Consider the following 23,206-nt stretch of genomic DNA (forward strand, 5'->3'; position numbering starts at 1 on the left):
TTTTTATTTATAAAGAACTAATAATATCCAATTAATATCTAGATGCAACGAACTGGACTTTGTGCTGCCAACCCACGTGAAGAGCTAGAATAATATTGTCTCGCCAGACTTCGTGGTCGAGTGATAATCGAATACTAGATCTGAAGAGACAACAAACGCAAAGTTATCGATGGAGACTAAAGAAAAGCTTGATGTTCAAGTTGAGAGCTTTAAGCTGGTGGCGCTGCAAGAATATCCTCGAAAGCTCTGCACAGCTGTATGTGGGTAGCAATGCACGATTCTGTAAAAACATGCATTTCTAATTAGGCCTTGTTTAAGGAGATCCTCGAATCGTCTGTATTACCGCAAAATTTGCGTTAATCTTTTTATTGATTGTATAGAATGAAAAATTCTTTTCCATCATTAAAGTATAGACAGTAATGGATAGGGGACTAATGGAGTTTATGTGAAAAACGGGAAAAGGGTTGAAAATTACAGTGTTCTTCTCGGCTTGTTGCTTGACCAGTTAAATTATTTATTTATTTCGTATGTACAAAATAGGGTGGGTGCCCACTCGGAACAGAATAAAGAAATGAATGAAAAAATATGAGGATGCTTTTAGAAATAAATTTAGAAGTATAGTACAAAAGATTACCATGTTTAAAAATTTTGTAAATATGCGTCTATGTGAAATCGTGACGAAGAACAAGAGCACAAGATTAGCACGCTCTTTTTATTATCGCGTTCTCATTCATGCTACTTCGACTCTTTTTCGTTTCATTCTCGTTTGTTTGCACATAAAAATTTATTTTATGCATGTATGCATTATTATTTGATATATAGTATATATAAAATGTTACAAGTACAAGTTATTATTTTATAATTTCACAATATATCAATAAATACACTTAAGTAATGTTCATGTATTCTTTACATCTATAGTATATATAATCTGTATAACAATTGATCACTATTTAGTTTATTTATGAATTATGTGTTATCTATTGCGTGCATGCGTGCGTGCGTGCGTGCGTGTAGCAGCTGATCGTGTAATCGCCCGCGTCGGACAGTGAGTTGCGTCGCCCCTGGTTACCTTCCGTACTCGCCATGTAATTCGATAACTATTTTCGCTTATAATTTGAAAATTAAGCTTCGGAAAAAGTGTTGGTAAAGGACAAATTGTCTTAGAATTACATCAGGAATACATCATTTTAAGGACTGACGTTTGTTTTGAATCACTCTGTAGTCAAAGGATTGCACACTCTTTTTCCACTTGCTCGTTCACCGTATTTATGTTTCACCTTCCTATCATATATGGTTATATACGTTCACTTCTCTCTCTCTCTCTCTCTCTCTTCTGTCTCTGACTACGCATTCTCATTCATGCCACTTCAACTCTTTCTCGTTTCATTCTCGCAAATACTGCAATGTCTCATTAATTGTCTTTGCAAAATGTATTTATGCGAATATTCATCATCTCTACTAATTCTTTTCAGATTATCTTCTCTATACATGTCTTGACAAACAGAAACTGTATTTGATGTAAGTATTTGATGTAAGTTGTATATTATAATATCTTACTATCTTAATATCTTCTCATCTTGATACAATCAGATCGCGCTACAGAATGAAACCGAAAGAAATGTCGGGCTTAAACTCATTACCTAGATCTACGTTTGCGGCGACATTGATAAATTTTCCTTAATCCTCGTACGTGCTGCAAGTTAGCTACAATCAACTGCTCAACTGTCAGTAATTAATTTTGCGAAGTGTAACGTAAGAACTGCGAAAGGGGCCAGTCGATCCTTTGCTCTCGTGCCACGAGTCTATCCAAAAATGTTACGTTCCCAATATAGACGTGCATATATATACTACACAATAGCAATAAAGATATCAGCATGCTTCTCAATCCGCGAAAATTCTGGAATATATATCATGTAGTTCTTACTCCTATGCATGCATGAGAAGAAATAAGAATTAAATAATTACAATTTGTGATACAGGTTTACATTTTAGAGGAGATCCTATTAAATTTTACATGTAAAATAAACAATTGAAGAAAAGATAAAATATAAAAATTTTATGGTGAAATTCAACATTACATTTAGCGACATAAGGCATTACATTTGCGATCAAACATACAGCGAAATAACTAAACAATAAGACATTTTACTAATGTACCGTTATGTAAAACGAACTATTCACGAATTACTGTGATTACTTATAAATTTCGGAAAAAGTCACATATGTGTTTCGTGGGTTGCATTGGAGTGAAAAGTACCATTCAAGAGAATTATCATATTAAGATTAATGTGACTGACGAGGAGTGGATATCTCATACGACTTATCCCACTTTCTCAGTAGATACAGAAGAGTATTCTTCGGACAGGAATAGAGCGACTTAGTCATCCCGAGTTTCTGCGGTAATACTGAAAAGCTTTGGCCTGACTTTTTCGTGGCGATTTTGGACGATGAGTCATCGAAAGTCGCGAGTGAGCTTTAATTAATAAACTAATTTTTATTATAAAAAGCGCATTATTGTTAACGACAAAAAGAAAAGAAACTTTATAAAATTAAAAAAATTTGATTGTTATCATAATGCAAGTGAAGACATTTTGTCCTTCAATACAAACCGCAATTTTGATAAGAGTAAGATTAACATAGTAATATTTTATAGTAGAAAATTATACTCTTTTCGTAAGTACGATTATGTGATATTTAGCGCAATCATATGCAAATTACGATTAAAATTGCAGATTAGCGCGCACCGGCTCGATTTACATCTTAAAAGCGAAGCAAATCGTATTGTTTATGGCTGTGAAACTGTTTTCAGAATCAATTGATATGACAAACACGTTGTTAATTATTTACATTGTGAACAATCGCGCATTATCCTGGTAACTGTAAAAAATTTGCCGATAGCATGAATATATCGTTAATAGGTGCTTGCAAAAGTTTGTATAATATTAAAACCATTTTTCTTCTTTCTAGATCTTTCCCATAGCTTTCAAATGGCAGGATATTGTTGATTCATTAACTCCAAGCTGCTCTACAAGCTTTTTTAATGTTTGGGATAAATTTTCGTTGCTTCCAATTCGTTGTTCTCCATCTATTTGTGACCTTATGAACTTTTGTAAGCATCTAATAATTGCAACAATATTTGTAATAACTTAAAGTTGAGAAATAATTTAGATTTTCAAAGTATACTATCATGCAAAATATGCGTAATGTGTTGGGATGGTCCATAATCGCGTCCAATTTCAATTTTCTCCGCCGGATACAGCCGCATGCTTGATAGTAAATTTAGACACCTCATCATTAGTAAGAGGTTTCTAGTGGCTGTTCAAAAAGCCACCTGTTGTCCTATCTTCCTGAATCCTAAACCGATGGCGCTATAATTATATAGAATAAATAAAAGTGTGTGACAGGTGCAAATTTGCAAGAAATAGCTGAAAATTATGTTGTAACGTGAAAACGGAATACGATATTAATAAATTGCGAGCAGTACTTAAAAGTTTGCTAAATGAAGTTTGCAAGTTGCAATCGATATGAAGGTTTTGTACATAAATAGTGAGCACATGGCCAGAAAGTCAAGATCTTTCAATACAGTGCACGGAAATTTAACTGAACAAGAGTCAGAAGGAGTTATATTTAGAAAATTGGGGCAGCGCGCTAATTCGACGACTTGGAATTATTATTAGCCTTTTTAAGTGAAATGATAAATCCAAGAGCTTTGAATATTGTTGTACAGTCTTTCCTATACATTGTCATATCTACTTTTTAATTAAAATGTGTTAAAAAAACGTGAGATTTATATATATTATAAATATAATTCAAAAATTATTAATATAAAAAAAGTCCCGTAAACATAAAAATAAAATTAGCACGAAGCTCAAAATTAACAATTTATAAGCGTAAAGGGGAAATGAAAAATTTCTTTACATATGAAACAATTGCCTCCAGATCCTACATGTAAGGGTTGTAGATAAGAGAAATGGAAACTAGTAAGTTTACATGGATGGAGAGATTCGAAGACTTTTGTAGTGAGAAAAAATGGGGGTGTGTCTAGCTTATCTTTGAGAGAGATAGTTAAGGAAGAGAGGCAGACGAGAGAGCTATTTTCGCGTTTGGTCCGATGATGTGCTACCTCTCCTCCCTGACACCTGGAATTCTCCACCAGAGCGAGCCACGTATTCGTTGGGGGGGAGATATACTGAAGGGTAGTGGAGGTGATGAGCGGACATGTGTGTGCAGAGAAGGGGCCAATCTCAAATTACTTGAGCTCCGGGCTAGGCCGACTGAGCATCTTTGCCCACCATCGCCCGACAACCTTTTATAGACACTCGCCGGTAGTGGGGCGAAGTGGGAGGTCGAGGAAATTGTGTGAAAACCGCCGATCCAACGGAAAAAGAAGGAGCACTCGAAATGGCCGCGCGATCTCGCGGGCCGTTATCGGAGAACGAAATGGATGAAGCGCAGAAATCATTGAAACATCATCGAGAAGTTTTTGTTTTTTGCTCCGCCAAGTAGTTGCATTCCTCGCAACTGATGCCGCAAGATGAAGGAAATACTATTGGCAAGGGTGACGTTGCACTGTGACGAAAAAGAATCTCCGAAGGATTAAATGTCTTAAGAATTTACAACAAATTTGAAATTCAAATCTCCGTTGTTTGCGTTTAGTTTTACTCTGGTGCGGATTTATTTTACTGCTGCAATTTTGTATTACAATACGCAAAATACTTCATAGATATGCAGTAACGAAGTTTGTTAGATTTGGTGTTATTGTTTTTTCTAGTAATTATTATTGTAAAATTTAAAATATGTTTTTTGAAAAGTAGAAAGTAAATCCATTTTATTCGTAATTAAATATAAACTATCTTCTCTAATAGATAAAATATCTTTCTGATTAAATCGCGTAGTGTCTCTTTTGGAAGAGATTCAGGCTTTGTTCCAGTAAATTACGGTTAAATGGGTTATAAAAGACAAAAATAAATATTTGTACAGATACCTCTCCGCATATCGTCTGGTGCCTACATGTTCCACCAGTTTGAGCCATAGATAAACCAAAGACAAATATTGTGAAATAGACTCTACGTTCAAGGAAAAAATATAATCTTTAATTAACTTATATTATTTTTCAGATTTTGTTTTGTATAAAAAAGAAGATTTTACTAGTTATAAATTCACCAAAACTTTAATTTATGAAGCATAATTTTCGATGATAAATTGAAAATTGTATAAAATGTTAAAGATTATATTATATAGTTAAGTATATCAAAAAAATAAATAAGTACTTCAATTTTCTTGTCCAATCTAGTAGTTGTACAACTACGCATGGTATTCGTGTTTCTCGTTGTCGCATTGTCAACAACGTCGTGTGTGAATACCAAAACGTCTTACGCGATTTTAAGCCGGCAACATAACTGGCAAGAATTTCTAACAGATTCATGAAAATCAATCGGATACAAGTAGGACGCAGAATTGAAATATCTTTAAATTTATTAAAACCTATTAATTGTACTATAAAGCAATGTTACATTTGTGTAACAATACGGAAGCATTATTTTATTTTAACAGTATTTATTATTAGAAAATTTTGCTGCAAAAATATACTTTAATTATGTACACCTATATTTTTCTTTAAATTATTTATATATAATAATTAATAAATAATTAATAACAATCTATAAATTATTATATAAGAAAAATTTTATATCAATTGCTTTAAATATTGTTTTGATGATTCGACAATACACTGATGACTGCGCATTACCGCAGAATTATTTTCAAACTAATCCTAAATATATTGTGACAACTCAGAAAATCCACTGCCAACTTTTGTCTACTTTCATTAAATGGACCAAAATATCCATATCAGTCATTATGAGCGTCGTTGCAGAATTATTCACGAATGAATCCTCAATCCCAAAACAACCTTACGTTGTCGTGACATGTGCCAGTAATGATGTTTGATAGCGTGATATTTTTCTCACCGCACACTCCTACGCTACATGTGTGATAGATCTTTGAATGAGTCGACATCTGATTTCATCGATGGCTGAGCACTCTATTCCTATTCTATTCCGTTCTGCATTTTTCTTTTCAAGTACGCTAAATCAACTTGAATTCTTTATGACGTAGTTGTATCTACATGCAAAAGAGGAAACACACACCCCCTTCGTATCGTAGCACATGAGATTCTCAATTAGTCTTATATTCATTGCAAATTATAAATTATTATATATTCAATCATCAAATCAATTTTAAAAAGTCAAAAGACTCTTATAATAAGGAATCTAAAACAAGGAAGTTTATTAGATCAAAAATTGCAACACATCAGTTGTTGCCTTTAAGTGATTGCTCAGAAGTTCTGGAAAACATCATTCGTTTTTAGCAATGTACTTTGAGGCTCAACAACCTGACAACACATTATGTGACATAGTAAAATCCTCAGAGAGTGACACCCTCTTCTGGGCAACTCCTCCGCCATCGTAGTCGGGCCAAGTCGAAGTCGATTTGGCGACTGCCTTTGGACAACGTGGGCGTCTAGCGTGGTTTGGTGGTTCCCCTCGGTGATGATGAAGACGACAAGAACGATGATGATGATGACGAGCATGTTCCCCGTTCCTGGTGGGGGGTTTTGCATCAGTGCGCCTGCGTTGCCCGTCATTTTGATGAAGCCATAGAGCGGTCGGCGCGCCATACGAACGACGACGGGTCGCGCACTACGAGTAGGGCGCTGGTCGGCTCCGAATCCCGAACAGGAAGAGGAAGATCGCGGAAGAAAGTGGAAGTGGACTCACCAACGACTTAGCCAGTGGCGAACAGAAAGACTCTTACAGGCGAAGGGTGCCTTAATTGAGAGGATACGCGAGAGGACTCGAGTCCCGCAAACTACGAAAGGAACCATCGTTGAAGACAAGCAGAGGACGAAAGAAGGAAAATGTCGTCTTCAGCGATTGCCAAGACCTCTAAGTACACGTACCGCTCCGGGGGCGGTGCCGCCGATGTAAGCATCGAATACAGCGCCGACCTGAGCGCTCTCAGCAGACTCGAGGTAGGTCCTGCGGGGAAGTATCCTGATATGTTCCCTTGATGAACCGATAGGAGAGAACGACGGCAAAGTCTGAAGGATCGAAGGTCTATTTCTGAACTTCGGTTACTAACTAAGAGTAGCTTTTCAATCATATTCGGAATAATCCATAGATAAAATTTTTGGTAATTTTAAGACGCTTTGTTGTACCTTTTTTGTGTAGAAAATTACCTGAAATTAGTTACTAAGAAAGCCGCATCGTCGGGAATTTAATCAAAATTTATATATCAATCTTATGAATAATTAAGATAATTAACAAAATTTATAATGAATAAATTTTTAATCAAATGCATTTAAAAATTTTCTTTAATCAAAATTGTATCACGTTGAAATAAAAGCTGCATCGAAGTGAAATAGAGTTTCAGCACACTGACAAGGTTCGCCAAGCCACTCGATATCGTAGCGTTGAATAATGGTGAATGAAGGATGATCGGCGTTCCCCAGTATTTCTTGAGGAAACGAACAACGGCTCAGCTAGTAACTGTTAGATTTCAATAAGGATGAAATCCCATGCATAAGTTCTGTACGTCATCGAGACGGGACTATCGGAGACACAGTGACAAATTCGCACGTGAACAATGCGGAGCAGTGACCAATCGCGAAGATAGTGAACCGCGAAAGTTCAGTGACCATAAGGGATGTTAGTGCCAACCCGACGTGGAACCGAAGTGTTTGACCGTCCTGTTAGCTGTCGAATCGTTCGTGTACGAAAATAGTCGGTGGAATATCGGGCTAAAATGACGATCGTGCCAAGGCGCTAGATCGATATCGTTGTCGAGATACCAGCCGACGATGCTGCACCATGATCGCAGGATTCCTGGTTGAGATCCTTTGTCGGGTCCGAGGATCCGCTCGTCCAAGACGTATTCCAAGAGAAGTATGAACGAACGTTCGATCGTTCGTCCACCACCAAGTAAGATCATCTCTTCATCTCTTCATCAAATAGTGACCTGACTGTTTATCCTGGCGCTATACCGTCAGCGCGCGACTTTCTCGAAATAATCCCGACAAGCGGCTCGAAGGCGCGCGTTAAGCAGACGTCTCGACGTCGTTCTCTCCTTCTTCCGAGGACGAGTCTTCGGCGGAGGCCGTCCGTCTTTCCGAAATACCAAGCCTCCGCGCTTGGATATTTTCGTCGTGCGATTACGTAAAAGCGTCGACCCTCTATAACGCGTGCCATGTGATACCCTCTAATCCTCATTGCCTTTCTTTTCAGGACAAAATCCGCCTACTGCAGGATGACCTGGAGTCTGAGAGAGAGCTGCGTCAGAGGGTGAGTTTCATGAATGTCTTCCCGTAGCAATCGAATGCTCTTAGGGCCCTAAATATAAAGTGCAATGATGAAGTGCATTGATGCGTCTGCTCTGATATTTGATAGCATATCTTTTGTGATATCTGAAGAAACTAGCACGGACATTAGCGCCTTAAGTAATTGTTTCATCGTGGTAACATCGAAATTCGACGTCAATTCTCGAAGAATACTTTTATTGGGTATATTTTGCTTTTTTGTTTAGATTGTGTGTATTCCACAACAAGCATGATCAGACAAAAATGAAAACAGTCAGTTCAATAATTTAATTATAAAGTAATATTATAAATAAATAATTATAAATAAATCTATCCTCGTTAAATGAAAAAAGCGATAAAAAGCATAATACGTCTTGTTTTAATGAAAAATTCTATTTGTTCACCTTTATGTAATTCGAGAGTCATGAAATAATATCAAAAGTTTTTGCGGAAATGTTTGAAGGAAATCGCGTTATTCAAATAGAGTTACGATACTTTGTCAACAACACATATTATCAAGTATCACTTGTTGAAAGATAGAAAAGGGACCAAGGATGCTAATTTTGCAGAGTGGGGAACAGTAGGTCGAAATGTCCAGCTCTTGAGTCGCATCTATTTTTAGGGACGCGAGATTCTTCGGTATCGTTCCCGCATTCCTACGCTGTATTGAACCTAGCTTGTCTACTTTTACAAATAAGAGAAATATCACTATGTATATTTCTTATAAAAATCCAAATTAGATTTGGAAATGTATTTGTTGCGCAATCTGAGAAGAATAATTTTAAACGCACAATAAAAAAGTATATATTATATATATATATATATATATATATATATATATAATATATACTTTTAATATATATATATAAGAATCTTATTCCAGTTTTACATTACAAATCAAAGCTAATTTCTATATTTATGTAAAAAGATTTCCAAATCAGAAGATTGGCATTATATATAAATTTACATGTTTGACACGGATAAGCGCAAAATACGGAAATTGTATTTTCCAATGACAATTTTTATACAATTATATAAGAAAAAAGTGCATCGAAATAGAATCTTAAAGTTTATAAGAACTTCTCAGATTTCATTGTCTACTAAAATTCCGTGGAAATCGAATTCGTGTGTAACGGACGTCATAATATGTGACTTGAACGAGTGCCAAAAATTTTCATCGCGTTTCGAGGCTGTAAAGCTCGAAAATTGAAATGACGGTTAACACAGCAGTCGCTTTCAGAACACCTTACATATTGTGCTCACGTATGCGAAAGGCAAACATCACATTTCCATATTACGAATAATTTGAATACCAAAAGAATTATGCAATAATTAATACCTTAATTCATTTTCTTATTACATTACTTATTTGTCATAAACATATAACATTTTAACTTATTTTTAATTATTGTGAAAATCAATTAAGTTAGAAAATACACATGTGCATATCAATACAAGCACTGTATAATAGCAAAATTAAGAAACAAAGTATAGTTCGCCCTTTCTTTAAGACAAAATTAATAAATTTATAATTGCCAGTAGCAATTATTTAGCATTTATTTTATATCTATACATTCTGTAAACAATTTAAAGTAGTCGTTAAAATCATCCATCCAAGGAGAGGAAAGTTATAATCGGTACCTTTACGCAACAAATCGTGAAGGTATTATCGCGATTCTCGCTTTTCGCGATAAACGCCTCGTTTGTAATATGAATAAAGCTCTCAATATAGATGCACCGTGTCCGAAATTAGATCGTCCTATTCACAGTGCAAAGAAATCTGACGTCAAGTTACCACTGAAGATGCCGATGCTGAGTATAGCAGAGATACCATCACGCGATTTCTTTGATCAAAACAATGATCACAAGTCGATTATGATGATTAAGTAATTATCAACGTATAGAAACCTAACATATAATATAAGATTTTTTAAAGTAAAAGTTAGTTTTTAATAAGAAATATTATATGAGTTCTTAATTATATGAGTTCATTATTCGATTAATTTTTATTAAAAAAATAATAATATTATTTTTATTTTTTGCTATAATTTAATTAAAAATTTAAACTTAAACTACTTTAAAAATACCTTGAAAATTTATTTTAATTTAATAGGTGCAATTACGTTGATTAATAATTTATTTTAATTTCATAATTAATTCATTTTTAATCTTTAAAAATGTTTTTACAATATTTCCATAGAATTTATAAATTTGTTTGTATTGTATATATATTTAATCGAAAATTGTGCAATCTTTCTTCATACAAATTTGTAATGTTGCAGATCGAACGCGAGCGCGCTGATTTAAGCGTGCAAGTCATCCAGCTATCCGAACGTCTCGAAGAGGCTGAGGGTGGCGCCGAATCTCAAGTGAGTGCTTACATTTTATAAAAATAAATTTCGATTTTTTTTTCTTTAGAGCACAAAAATTTCAATTTTATTTTCTTGCACAGTTTGAGATCAACAAGAAGAGGGATATGGAACTGGCCAAGCTGCGCAAACTACTCGAAGATGTCCATCTTGAGAGCGAGGAGACCGCACATCTCTTGCGCAAAAAGCACCAGGAGGTCGTTGTTGACTTCCAGGATCAAATCGATCAACTTTCGAAAGCACGTGCCAGGTTAGTAATGGATGTATCCGTAATTAATGGAACTTTTTCCATCAAATAAATCGTATAATGTTAAATTAAATGAATGTTAAGTTCATTCAAGGAAAATTCTTATGATAAATCGTCCACAACTGCTTGTTACGCTTGCACGTCCCTCAATTACATACTTTGAAGGTTTGAAGGCTCTAACATTTCTACCAACAAATGATCGACTGAAACCAGAGCTCCGCGTTAATTTCAGAAAACGTACAGGCGTGTACACGTACATTCGCGATCGCAAAGTAGCCGCAGTATAAACGCGTTCCCAACCCGCTCTTTGAAACGAGACCGTATGAGCGCGTTACCAGGGAGCGTCAATAAACAGCTGAGAGCTGGCCGGAAGTTGGGCATGTAGCAAATAGCGGTCTACGAGGAAGAGCGCCGTGCAATGTTTGAGAAAAGGCAAAAGACACCGAAGAGGAGGAAGCGTAATGAATCACGATGTCACATGGATAATTATAGCGCCGCTCGTCACAAACTAGTTACCGTGCGTAAGAAAATTTGCGCAAATTATATCAGTCGCACTGGCTACAGTCCAAACCAAAGAACGAGTCGCACCTGAAATACACGAAGATTCGGTACCTCGGCTTTTCTAAACATAGTCGCCGTTTCGAGACGCCGATCTTGTCGTTCTTACAAAGCCGTTGACAGTCCTGGAGACATTCGTTACTGTTAATTAGACCGTTAATTATCCGTGCGATGGAACGTCCGTGACCGCTTTTACTTTCGCTTCTTCGGTGGCTTCCAATAGAAGATAGAATGTGATCGAGAGAAAACAAATTCCGTTTTTAACAGGCTATTTAACAGGCGAAGCTTTATTTCATAAATGGTATTGCAAGTAAGCACTCAGGATGTTTAGTTTAAATTAAAATGTTCTTCATTGTAAAATTTAAATGTTCTTAATTGTATTCACTAATACACTAACAAAATATTTTTCAGAGCAATTTTTAATTAAAGTATGTTAGAAAGCGTATCTCCGAGAACTTGATGCATCCTATCTTTTGTCACTATTTAAAAAGAGAAGACTTTGTGAGATATTGCTAACATTTTTTTATATAAAAATGTATCTAAATTTACACAGCTATTTGTAACGCTTATATTCTAAAAGTCTGAAATTCTTATATCAAATTTTAAATATTTATATTACATAGTTTTTTCTAAATCTTTATTAAAAGAACATGATTTTCCAAGGATTATCTCGATATAGTTGACACGTGGTTGCCAGAAATAATAACTAATCAATGTAGTCGCTACTTAGTTTCAGCAATCCAACATCCCTATCCCACGCAAGTGATGTCAAATATAATCGTCCGGTTACATTTTCTTCGTGGTATTTCATCACCAATTATAAATCTTGATCGTCGCCTATGACGCTGACAAAATTTTCAACTATCGTAAACAGTACAGAAGTCAACTTACAAGTAACATATTAATCTTTGCCTTATTATGATAAATTTTACCTATTATTTCTGTGCTTTTAATTCGATATTTATCATAATCTACTATTCTATATAGGTACTATCATTAAAATAAATATTACTATATTAATAATAATATTACTTGTGCGTGCAATTTTAATTTTAGTATATGAATCTTAGAATACTTGCCCCAGATTCCGAATAAACTTCTCAATCATGCTGCCACGTACGAAAAAAGATTTCCACCTGTTCAAAAAGTTAGAAGGGTGTTATGGATCTGAACGTAACTGCATCGCTCGGTCTTGCCTCTCTTTCTTAGTGCAAAAACACAGGGTCTTCCTCTATTGCGCCGCATCACTCTTTCTCTCTCCGTCTTTCTTTTGCTCGCGTGGCTACTCGGCTTATGACTATTTTTAACCATGCGACTCGCGTAGCAATCCGCAACCCCAACGTTGGCGCGCCATATTAGTACACGCGACCGGCCCGAATCCCCACTATCCCCAGAATCGGCTAACCGACACCTTACACCCTCTATCATTTGACGGTAGATGTAATATCGCCTACATTTTTTCTCCAGGAAAATAAAATTGCAAGTGTATTCTTATCAACGTGCGCGTTATACACGGATAATACGATTCATACAAGAAAGTGTGCTATGCTTTGTTTGAAGGTATCAACGGCTATCAATTTGATAGCTATTCTTTTGAACTCTTCTTTTCACATATGTATAAATTAATTTCATATTTCATGCGTTTATCTCATTTAATGTAAACAGATTTTTCAGTTTTATTATTTTACATATAAAATAAATGTTCAAATAAGCTTTAAGCACAATTGTTTGTACTGCAAACTATCTATATTTCCTTGGTATCTGCTCAAAGTAATATGAAGACATAAATATGACTGATTACTAAAAATATGGTTAAGAAAACTCATTATATGCAGTTGTTTACGTATTTTTGATGAGACATATTAATCAACTTAACCAGTTTTATTAAAAAGTTTTATTAAAACGTTGAACTAATTCTTCGATCGAATTACGATACAATGTTCAAGTATATTGATTGAATTATATTTTAAAAAATTAATATTTTAGTTGTCTTACCCAATTAAAATAATGTATATTTAACAATTATTTAAATCTCAGTTTTTTTATAACTTTAAGAAGAACATCTGAAGTAAATATTTTGTTCTTTTTTCGAGTAAAAAAATATGCACAAGTGCATTAATAAAAATATAAAATAAATTTTATATAAATCTTTCTCTCTCAGAAAAACTTAGCAAAATGTTGTGTTCTCAGGGCTGACAAGGAAAAATCCAAATTCCAGCAGGAAGTGTATGAGCTCCTCGCTCAACTCGACAATGTTACCAAGGAAAAGTTGATGTCAATAAAAACAGTGGAGAAACTCGAAATACACGTATCTGAACTGAACGTGAAGATTGAGGAATTGAACCGTACGATTGTGGACATCACTAGCCATAAAACTCGGCTGTCTCAAGAGAATATTGAGTTGGTCAAGGAGGTGCAGGATCTTAAGGTAAAGATTGACATCCTGTGACTTACTTTGGTTATCTGTGTTTTGTGTGTCAGGAGGATAATGTGTCCGGGTGTAACAAAAGAAGGAAATGTTAATTTTGCGTTGAGTCAGTCCGAAATTTATTGTAAATCCGAATTCCGAATACACCCGTTGAACACGTCCGCACTCGCTGAGAGATACCGGTCGAATAATATTCTGCTTGTTTGCTCGCTAGTCTCGACTTCTATGTCCTCCTGGAAATCTCTCGAAGACTTCAAAATCTTCCCGAGAGAAAACCTTTCGCTTTCCTATCCATTCCGCGGGCTACGCTTAACCGTCTCTAAACTTTGACTCGCGGTTTTAAATATGACGTGCATGTGCATCGGCGCAATCCGTATAGCAAAATACAACTTTTACTTGATTTTAATAAATTACGACGGTTGTCTGTAACGGCTTCCTCTATTATTGTTTTCTCGCTTTCCGTCTCGCGTGTTGTCTACCTTCTTCAGTTGTTGACTCTGTACCCGTATGTACGCGTATGTATATGTGCGTGTATATGTGTATCATGATACGTTGGGTCGCGTCTTTCTAATTTCTGGGTCTGCGGCGATGCAATCGCCACATACGACAATTAAATTTACCACAAATTACTAATTATTTTATTAAAACTTTAGGTAAACATCGAAAGTATTACCTACCTGAAGACTCAACTCGCTGGTCAACTCGAGGATGCCCGCCGTCGCCTTGAAGATGAAGAACGCCGTCGTGCGTTGGTCGAGGCTTCGTTGCACCAGGTATAGTTTAAATATTACAATTAAATACCACAAAAGAAAAAGTACATAATATACAAATTGTATAAATTAATTTAAAAATATATATTTTTAAGAAATAAATAACATATAATTATGTGTATGATCGGGTCAATAGGTCGAGGTGGAACTGGAGTCTGTCCGCGTCCAATTGGAAGAAGAATCTGAAGCGCGTTTGGACATTGAACGTCAATTGGTCAAGGCTAATGGAGAAGTTTCAATATGGAGGTCGAAATACGAGACCGAGGCTAATGCTCGTGCTGAAGAGGTAATTAGTTTGTCGCAAAACTTAATTAATAATTACATCAATTTATTCATTCATTTCATCTGTGTCACATCTATTTTTCTTCCTGTCCCTTTGTGATAGAGATCTGGCGTGACAAAGTTACTAACAAACTTTTAACGCAATTTTACAGGTAGAAGAACTTCGCCGCAAATACTCCGCTCGCATTCAGGAACAGGAAGAACAAATCGAAACTTTACTTGTGAAGATTAACAATCTCGAGAAACAGAAATCGCGTCTGCAGTCTGAAGTAGAAGTCCTGATCATCGATTTAGAGAAGGTAAGACTTCTATTTTTAATGGCATGCAATTAAAAAAAATAATTGCAATTATTTCTGAAAGGAAACCCACATTTTTATAATTTTTATAATTTTTTTTAAGGCCAATGCAACTGCTCGCGAACTCCAGAAGCGTGTTGAACATCTCGAGAAGATCAACATAGAATTGAAGACTCGCTTGGACGAATCGCTCGCTATGTATGAACAAAGTCAGCGCGATCTTCGCAACAAGCAACAAGAATTGCAACGTACGAATGCCGAACTCGATAAGACTCGTGAAATGAAAGATCAATTGGCTCGTGAGAACAAGAAACTTTCAGGTAATTATTATCTTTCTTCATTTGTTCAATATGCGCATCAGAATTGCCTCAATAGTATATTAGTGTATGTATTTTTGTAATCAATTTTATACAGTATTATTACAGCAGTTTTATAATATTTTAAAAGGATTAAAACTTTCGTTTGTAAAACAATAATTTCGTCACAAAATTTCATCTTACAAATAAACTTTTATTTTATTTCACAAAGTATCAGAGCAATTTTTAAAGAATTTTTTACTCTTATATTGGAAGCCTAGATTAGTTTTTAATTACTTACATTAAATTAGCATTTTTTAAATTTATTTTAAATTAAATAAACTTATTTTTATAATATTTCCTCATGTATCTTTATTTAAGTATCAAGTATCTTTATATAAAATAGTAAAGTAACTTTTGATAACTATTAATATCTTTAATGACATTTTTTAGATGACCTGAACGATGCTAAGAATCAATTGGCTGACATGACTCGCAGACTTCACGAATTGGAATTGGAACTGCGCCGATTGGAGAACGAACGTGAAGAATTGGCTGCAGCTTACAAGGAAGCTGAAGCAGTGAGTTATCATTCAAAATAGTCATAACATAACATAATGTAATTAAGATTATACTAACATAAATTTTAATTATAAAAAAATATATTTAATTTAATTGCATTACTTAAATTTTAAACATAGTTACTTAAATTTAATTACAATTTAAAGACATAAATTGCAATAGTAATTATTAGAATTAGATTTAGTATTGATATTAATTAAGTGTAAGGACAATTTTTAGAGACCTTTTACTCTTATATTGGAAACCCAAATCAGTTTTTAATTAATTATATTAAATTAGCATTTATTAAATGTATTTCAAATTAAATAAATTCAAATAGTAAATGTTTAAATCTATACTATGTACATAACATTAATGATATAAAATTAAAAAGAATATAAAAATATAACATGCAATATTAAATAAAGTAAAATTTGATTTAGGGCCGCAAAATCGAGGAGCAACGTGCACAGAGATTGGCAGCTGAATTGAGCCAACAACGTCACGAGTTCGAACGCCGCCTTACTGAAAAGGATGAGGAGATTGAAGCTATTCGGTAAGTTTTTAAAAATCATTGTTTTATCTATTTCTAGTAATTTATAGATATATTTTTCTTTAAGACATTAATTTAATATTAATATTATAATGTTTAGTATTTTTTACAAAAAACAATAATCTTATATACATTTTTTGTTACTTATTATTTTATTATACTTTCACATTTCTGTATATCTATAATCTATAAAATATAATTATAGATTATTAGTTTTTAAAATTAAATATTTCTTAAAAAGAAAGATTATATTTATTTTATAATAAGATTGATTTTTTTCATTCCAACCTGGGATTTAGAAAAAGGAATAGTTTTAAAAACTATATGTCAACACAATTATATTTTTATGAAAGATATTTCTGTTCTAGTATTGCAATTTTTTTCTCTAATCGATAAGACAAGTCAATACTACAGATGTTATAAAACGCAAATACTAACCATAGCATTAGAATGATACAATAGTTTTATTTCTGATCAATTATTGTTCGTCAACTAGTATTATTATTAGCACATATAATAAAACATAATTAAATTTATACATCAGCAATTGATTTAAATCGTGAATCATCATAAGTGATTTCTTAGATGAGTTATACATTTATACATAGTGAAGTCTTGATGTTAATTATTTTCTTCGTATTTCACGTTTATTACTTTGATATTTTTGGAAAATTCTTTACTATAAGTATTATTTTATGAAATTATGTTATAAAGAAATGCGGTAATAGTATCTTTTTTTCTATAATTTAAAAATAAAATGGAAATCTAATTAATTTTATTAGTATAGAATTTAACATTAAATTAAATTAAAGAATGGATACAAATACTGCTACAGCAAATATATTGACATAAACATATTGATTATGCTTTATGTCAGTAAAATTTTATGAGCTGTAATAATCTAATTATAATATTGATTATCAATATATAAATAAAATTATTAATGAGGGCACTTACTGACGACACAATGAAACGGCGCTATTAATAACTATAGTGAATCAGTCACGATCCAATTATTATCGAGACATGCTGATTGGTTGTCCCCGATGTGGCAATCGCAACGAAAACTACAAAAGATACCACCTAACTCTCGGCCCAATTTTTGCCGTCTGTGCTGTTGCAAGTAACACTGGCATCTGTGAATTTACCAAGAAAAATCAGGAATATTATCTCGAAAAATCTATCACGCATTACATCGAACTAAGAACCAAATAATTACAAGCAAATTCAATCAACAGGAAAAGGAAAATTGTAACGGACGTCAATTTAAACAATTTTTAGATCGTTTATCTTTATTACCGATCTTTAAGTTGTTCATATCAAGAAATAAAGGCCAAAAAATGGCAGCTTACATGCCACCGATTTACATGCCACTGGAGTCAAAATGGCGACACTATCCGACGTACATCTACGATAGAAATTACGGTTATGGTATGAATTACTATCAGCCGATGATTGATTATATGGACAATAAGCGACTCTTAATGAGATCAACTTTGCCGGAATTTGAAAGAAAAATAGAATTACCTGAGCTACCCTGGTCCGACGGTAGGGTCTTATGGGAGGACAAAAGGATACAACCCTACACGAGAGACGATCTTATTAAGCATGCGATCGACGCCGAGGATGGGGCTAGAGATCATTTATCTCACTTCAAGGTACGATAATAGCGAAAGAGAAGAAAGCGGGTAAGTCCCCGCGAAAGATAATTTCTTACGAGAAATTTCGAGGCGATCCGTTTTCCGTCTGCCGCGTGACTTGGCGACTGACCTTTTCGGTTTCTAAATTTGGTGCCGCGGAAGAGGTTGCTTCATTTCGAGTGGCAACGATCAAAGACGTGCATACGGATGCCGTGCATAATTCTTGTCATCATTGACGTCGTTGACTGTTTTCTGGTTTTGCAGTTTACTATCCTGTGCTCCTGTCCTCGTCGGTTGAAAAAATGCAACAAATGATTGAACAATGTTGAATGCACATTGTTCAATTCTCTTTATTTAAACAAAATCAATTTAATTTTTTTATTATCTCATTTTTGTTTGATTCATTTCTGTAGTAGAAATAAAGATTGGTTGTATCATACATACATTTGTATCACGCAAATACAACATATATCGTGGCGTTGCTAATATTAGAGGCGGGTGGATAGATTACCTTCTCCTAGAAATGACTAATTATATTTTCGTCAAACAGATAGCGTATTTCTCTTTAGAACACAAATAGAAAATTCAGTTCTTAATAGGAAATATATTTTTAGATACAGCACTATCTCAAGCATATATTTTCTATCTAAACATGAACAGCGAAAGAGGTATATTTTCTAAACACTTTAGCAGGAAAACTTACATCAATACTGACAGCTCAAGAAGCCCAACCGAGTCGACCAATAAAAATATCGCGGAAGCGCGACCGAACACTTTCTTGGCATCCTATTATTTGGACCATTCCTCATAGTTCTGATCGAGACGAAATACTCTGCCAAGTCGAACAGCAAAAAATCCATCTTGTGTCGCCCGGGCGAAAGGGACACTAGGTGTCGACGGTGTTCGGTGCATTGGCAGTCGCTTTTAAGTCTCTAGAGGGATCTGGTCGTGAGTGCCGCGGCCACTTTCGCATTCTGGATCGCTGCGGCTAAGTTTAGGCAGCAGCGCGTCGCATAAGTGCGTGTGCACGACGGAAAACGGCGCCGCCCAATAAACGATCCGCGTAGAAAGAACACACAGTGACGGGCCACCGTACGACACAAAATTGACGCTGACCGTCTGTCCACCTGACGTGCCCGAAGATAGCAAATCGCTCGGACTTCAGCCTGGCCAAGACCGTGCACGCAAGTCGCGTGACCAAGGAGATTTTTCCGCACACGGGTGAGGATCTGAAGAGACTGCCGATGCCGCTGATGTTCGCCAGCTCTCGCGCGCGCGGCGAGTTCAAGGAGATCCAGCAGGAGACGGTGAACGATATTAAACTGAAGGCGCTGAAGGACGTCCAACTGATGACCCAGGTGCATAACGCGTTGGACTATGGTAAAAATCTCCGGGGAAGATCCGCGAAAGCGATAGAGTTTCAGCTAAGAGCGGAGACGATGAAGAACCTGACCAAGAGTCAGGAGTTGGCGGATATTCGAAAGTTTCAGAGGGAAGTCATGCATTCCCCCTGGGATGACAAAGGATACGACAGACTCATAGACGAGAGGACCAAAAGTCTGATCGACGAGGATAAGCTGACTCAGCCACTCGATACGCTTAGCAGGGAGCTGCGCGGATACGAGCAGAAGAGCAGCAATTATTTTCTAGATAAGAGGTACCAAAATCGAGCGAGGCAAGAACTTTTGCATGGTTGTCGAGGATGCGAGTATTATAATGTTAAGCGTGGCAAATAGGTAGGAGTTGCGTCCCAACCAAATTCCTAGTAGCGCGAGAAAGTACCGTGATATCTTAATCTTACTTCTAGAGAGATAAGAAAATACGTAGAGAATTAAAATAAACGAAATTTTAACATCAGATTTCACAAGCAAATTTATCAACTTTTTATAAATTCTGATAATCCCTTTCTCCTATAAACAAGATTATAAACTTTCAACATTAATAACGATTTCTAAAAATAAAATGAAAATTAGCTTGGAAAATTATTTTATTTCTGACGATTCTAATTATTTCTAGTAGCTGCATAAAAGCAAGGCAGCCAAGATTTAAATCCCAGGATGGACTAAGTCGGTAAAAGCTAAAACAGTAAACACAAAGTAGAAAAAGATAGTAAAATTTACACTTAAACAGGCATTTTTTATCGCAATAGTTTATGTGATGTTTATCAATCAAGATGTGAAAAGTAACAAAAGCTACTTAAAATCGGATGAAATTAATTAGCAAACAGACCAGCATCGAAATCGAGCAGCTGAATGCCCGCGTGGTAGAAGCTGAGATGAAGTTGAAGACCGAGGTACAGCGTATAAAGAAGAAGCTCCAGATTCAGATTACCGAGTTGGAACTGTCCTTGGATGTGGCCAACAAGAACAACATCGATCTGCAGAAGACTATCAAGAAGCAATCCCTCACTCTAACCGTAATAACGATACTTATTATGTTTGTTGATGAATTCGATGTGTTAGCTATCTACAAAATAAATAATTTTATTCCAGGAGCTTCAAGCTCACTACGACGAAGTACAGCGCCAATTGCAGGTCACCCTGGATCAACTGGGCATCAGCCAACGTCGTCTCCAATCTTTGACGGCCGAGCTGGAGGAAGTCCGCGGCAATTACGAATCCGTAAGTATATGATTGATTTGCTGAACTTAATTCGATGTATTTACCATCAAAGAGATTAGTTATACTACAAGGTTTTCAAAACGTTCAGTTTATCCTCTGGATAAGCAAAGGTATGATAAGCAAATGCTCTATGACTTATGTAAGCGTTATGAATGGCGTCGTATAAAGTGCGATATTGTGTTGAAAGGCTCTGCGCGCGAAGAGAATCGTCGAACAGCAATACGAGGAATCGGTTAGCCGCATCAACGAGCTGACTACCATCAACGTCAACATTGCTTCATCGAGGGCTAAACTCGAGCAAGAACTGGCCACCTTGGCTGGAGACTACGAGGAGGTCACCAAAGAATTGAAAATTAGCGATGAGAGATACCAGAGAGTGCAAACCGAACTTAAGCACACTGTTGAGATCCTTCATGAGGAACAGGAGCGCATTGTTAAGATCGAGGCTATCAAGAAGTCGCTGGAAATTGAGGTGAAGAATCTATCCGTGAGGTTGGAAGAAGTAGAAGCTAATGCCATCGTTGGAGGCAAGCGTATCATCAGCAAACTGGAGGCTAGGGTGAGAGGATTTAAATTTTCTCATTTGGTTGCATTATATTTATATTTATTGATATAAATTTCTAAAGTTTTTACGATATTTTTAAATACAATCTTATATAATGTGATATTAATAATATTATATGTATCAAAACATTTACTAAATTTTCTGTGAAATTTTTCTTAGCATATTACATTAATATATGTAAGTTAAAATTTAATAAATTCCGTCACTTAAAAATCTCACCATTACAGATGCGTGACTTGGAACTCGAATTGGACGAAGAGAAACGCCGACACGCTGAGACCGTGAAGATCCTGCGCAAGAAGGAACGTAACATCAAAGAAGTGATGATTCAGGTTGAAGAGGATGCGAAGAACATCGCCTTGCTGCAGGAGTCTCTCGACAAGGCATCTCAAAAGGTCAGCATCTACAAGAGGCAGCTGCAGGAACAGGAAGGCATGTCCCAGCAGAGTGTCACCAGGGTCCGCCGATTCCAGAGGGAACTTGAGGCCGCGGAGGATCGCGCCGATACGGCCGAGAGCAATTTGACCTTGATCCGCGCCAAACACCGCAGCTTTGTCACCACCTCAACTGTGCCCGGTTCTCAGGTGTATCTCGTCCAAGAAACGAGGCAGGAGCTGTAAATCACCGTCAACAGCTTCACCCTTTGTCACTTCGAACGCCACGTCGTCGTCTTTACAAACGTATGTAGAATATAGAGACCGTACATGTGACGATGTAGGATAATTCGCGATTCTTTAATAATTGGTGATTGATCATACAGTCGACAAGGAGGACTCTGAAGAAAAAATTCAAATTTTTTCGCGAGATTGAAAGACAACAAAAGAAACATTTCTCTGTCATTCTTAAGTAGAACGAAAATATATATAATAACTTGAGGCTTCATTTTAACAGGCATCACGAACATGGCCATGACGAAAAACAAAAACATGAAAAAGACGCGACGTCAATCATCATAAAGGCCGAGAGAGTTTTCAACGGGCCGTACAGCATGATAGTTGCGAGAGATTAAATTGGAGCAAAAAAGCAGAATACGCATCTATATATACATACATATGGATACGAATGCAGCGTTTACTGTCGCGTAACGACCCGTCGTAAATTCGAAATTGCTTGGCCAACGAGACGCGACGCAACGTTGAAAATACGTCGCAACGAGAAAAGATAAACTAAAGAAAAATCAATGCTCATCATTTAAGAAACCTGTGCGAAACATAAAAAAAATCTTTTAAAATCAAGAATCGATATGCTCACACCGTGAATACACAATAAAATCTAACGATCTTCTCGTCCCAATTATGTGAATATAATCGAGCGTAAGGGCAGAGAAAACGGATAAGAGCAACCAAGAGAAGAGGGCAATGGCATTCACGCCATTCTATTCGCGCGTGTCGCAATTGTATATTTAAATGGATAACTTTAATTCTATTCTATTACTACATAGATAGGTAACTATTGCCCATATACACAACTCTCACTGTACAACATACACAATAACCTGTGTCAACATTAATTTAATAAATAAACTGAAACGCGTACGTACGAAGACGCTTGTGTATTTCATTTCCTGTGTTCCTTGCAAGTATGCACTATATTCTAAGCAACTTTATATTATACATCTCAACCAGATTACCTTGTTAATATAATCATTAAGCAAACTATGA

At 35.7% G+C, this 23,206-nt stretch overlaps 2 protein-coding genes and 1 long non-coding RNA gene across 4 annotated transcripts; 2 read left to right on the forward strand and 1 right to left on the reverse strand.

Annotated features, from left to right (window-relative positions):
* The first annotated feature begins 6,733 nt into the window (after positions 1–6,733).
* Positions 6,734–23,088, forward strand: LOC105287980 (paramyosin, long form). Of its 2 annotated transcripts, XR_003406221.1 has the most exons (16): positions 6,735–7,036; positions 8,289–8,345; positions 10,642–10,728; positions 10,812–10,978; positions 13,724–13,961; positions 14,615–14,734; positions 14,868–15,017; positions 15,166–15,312; positions 15,413–15,629; positions 16,059–16,186; positions 16,610–16,722; positions 20,580–20,775; positions 20,852–20,980; positions 21,168–21,539; positions 21,773–22,225; positions 22,437–23,088. XR_003406221.1 is itself a non-coding variant. In XM_026967973.1 (15 exons), exons 1-15 carry the CDS (start codon positions 6,923–6,925, stop codon positions 22,163–22,165), a joined length of 2,628 nt encoding a protein of 875 aa, XP_026823774.1. In that variant the 5' UTR covers positions 6,734–6,922; the 3' UTR covers positions 22,166–23,088. The 2 variants fall into 2 exon arrangements, 1 of the variants encoding a protein (XP_026823774.1); XM_026967973.1 differs by having other exon boundaries at positions 6,734–7,036; positions 21,773–23,088.
* LOC113561479 (paramyosin, short form-like) lies at positions 17,458–20,445 on the forward strand. Its single transcript, XM_026967974.1, has 2 exons — positions 17,458–18,377; positions 19,502–20,445. The coding sequence occupies exons 1-2, from the start codon at positions 18,060–18,062 to the stop codon at positions 20,093–20,095; spliced, it is 912 nt and encodes a 303-aa protein (XP_026823775.1). The 5' UTR covers positions 17,458–18,059; the 3' UTR covers positions 20,096–20,445.
* On the reverse strand, positions 18,045–19,588 carry LOC113561480. The gene is made up of 3 exons (XR_003406222.1): positions 18,437–19,588; positions 18,247–18,301; positions 18,045–18,127 (listed from the first exon to the last, which is right to left on the reverse strand). It is a non-coding gene; the product is annotated as an uncharacterized LOC113561480 (long non-coding RNA).
* Positions 23,089–23,206: the final 118 nt, after the last annotated feature.

Source organism: Ooceraea biroi, chromosome 2, assembly GCF_003672135.1.
Source record: "Ooceraea biroi isolate clonal line C1 chromosome 2, Obir_v5.4, whole genome shotgun sequence".
NCBI classification, from domain to species: Eukaryota; Metazoa; Arthropoda; class Insecta; order Hymenoptera; family Formicidae; genus Ooceraea; species Ooceraea biroi.

Excerpts from the sequence above, each read along its gene's own strand:
- LOC105287980 (XM_026967973.1), top strand. The coding sequence starts at position 6,923 with ATGTCGTCTTCAGCGATTGCCAAGACCTCTAAGTACACGTACCGCTCC. Across the intron at positions 15,018-15,165 it reads CTAATGCTCGTGCTGAAGAG|GTAGAAGAACTTCGCCGCAA; the intron begins GTAATTAGTTTG and ends GCAATTTTACAG. Across the intron at positions 21,540-21,772 it reads TCAGCAAACTGGAGGCTAGG|ATGCGTGACTTGGAACTCGA; the intron begins GTGAGAGGATTT and ends TCACCATTACAG.
- LOC113561479 (XM_026967974.1), top strand. The coding sequence starts at position 18,060 with ATGGCAGCTTACATGCCACCGATTTACATGCCACTGGAGTCAAAATGG. Across the intron at positions 18,378-19,501 it reads ATCATTTATCTCACTTCAAG|ATAGCAAATCGCTCGGACTT; the intron begins GTACGATAATAG and ends ACGTGCCCGAAG.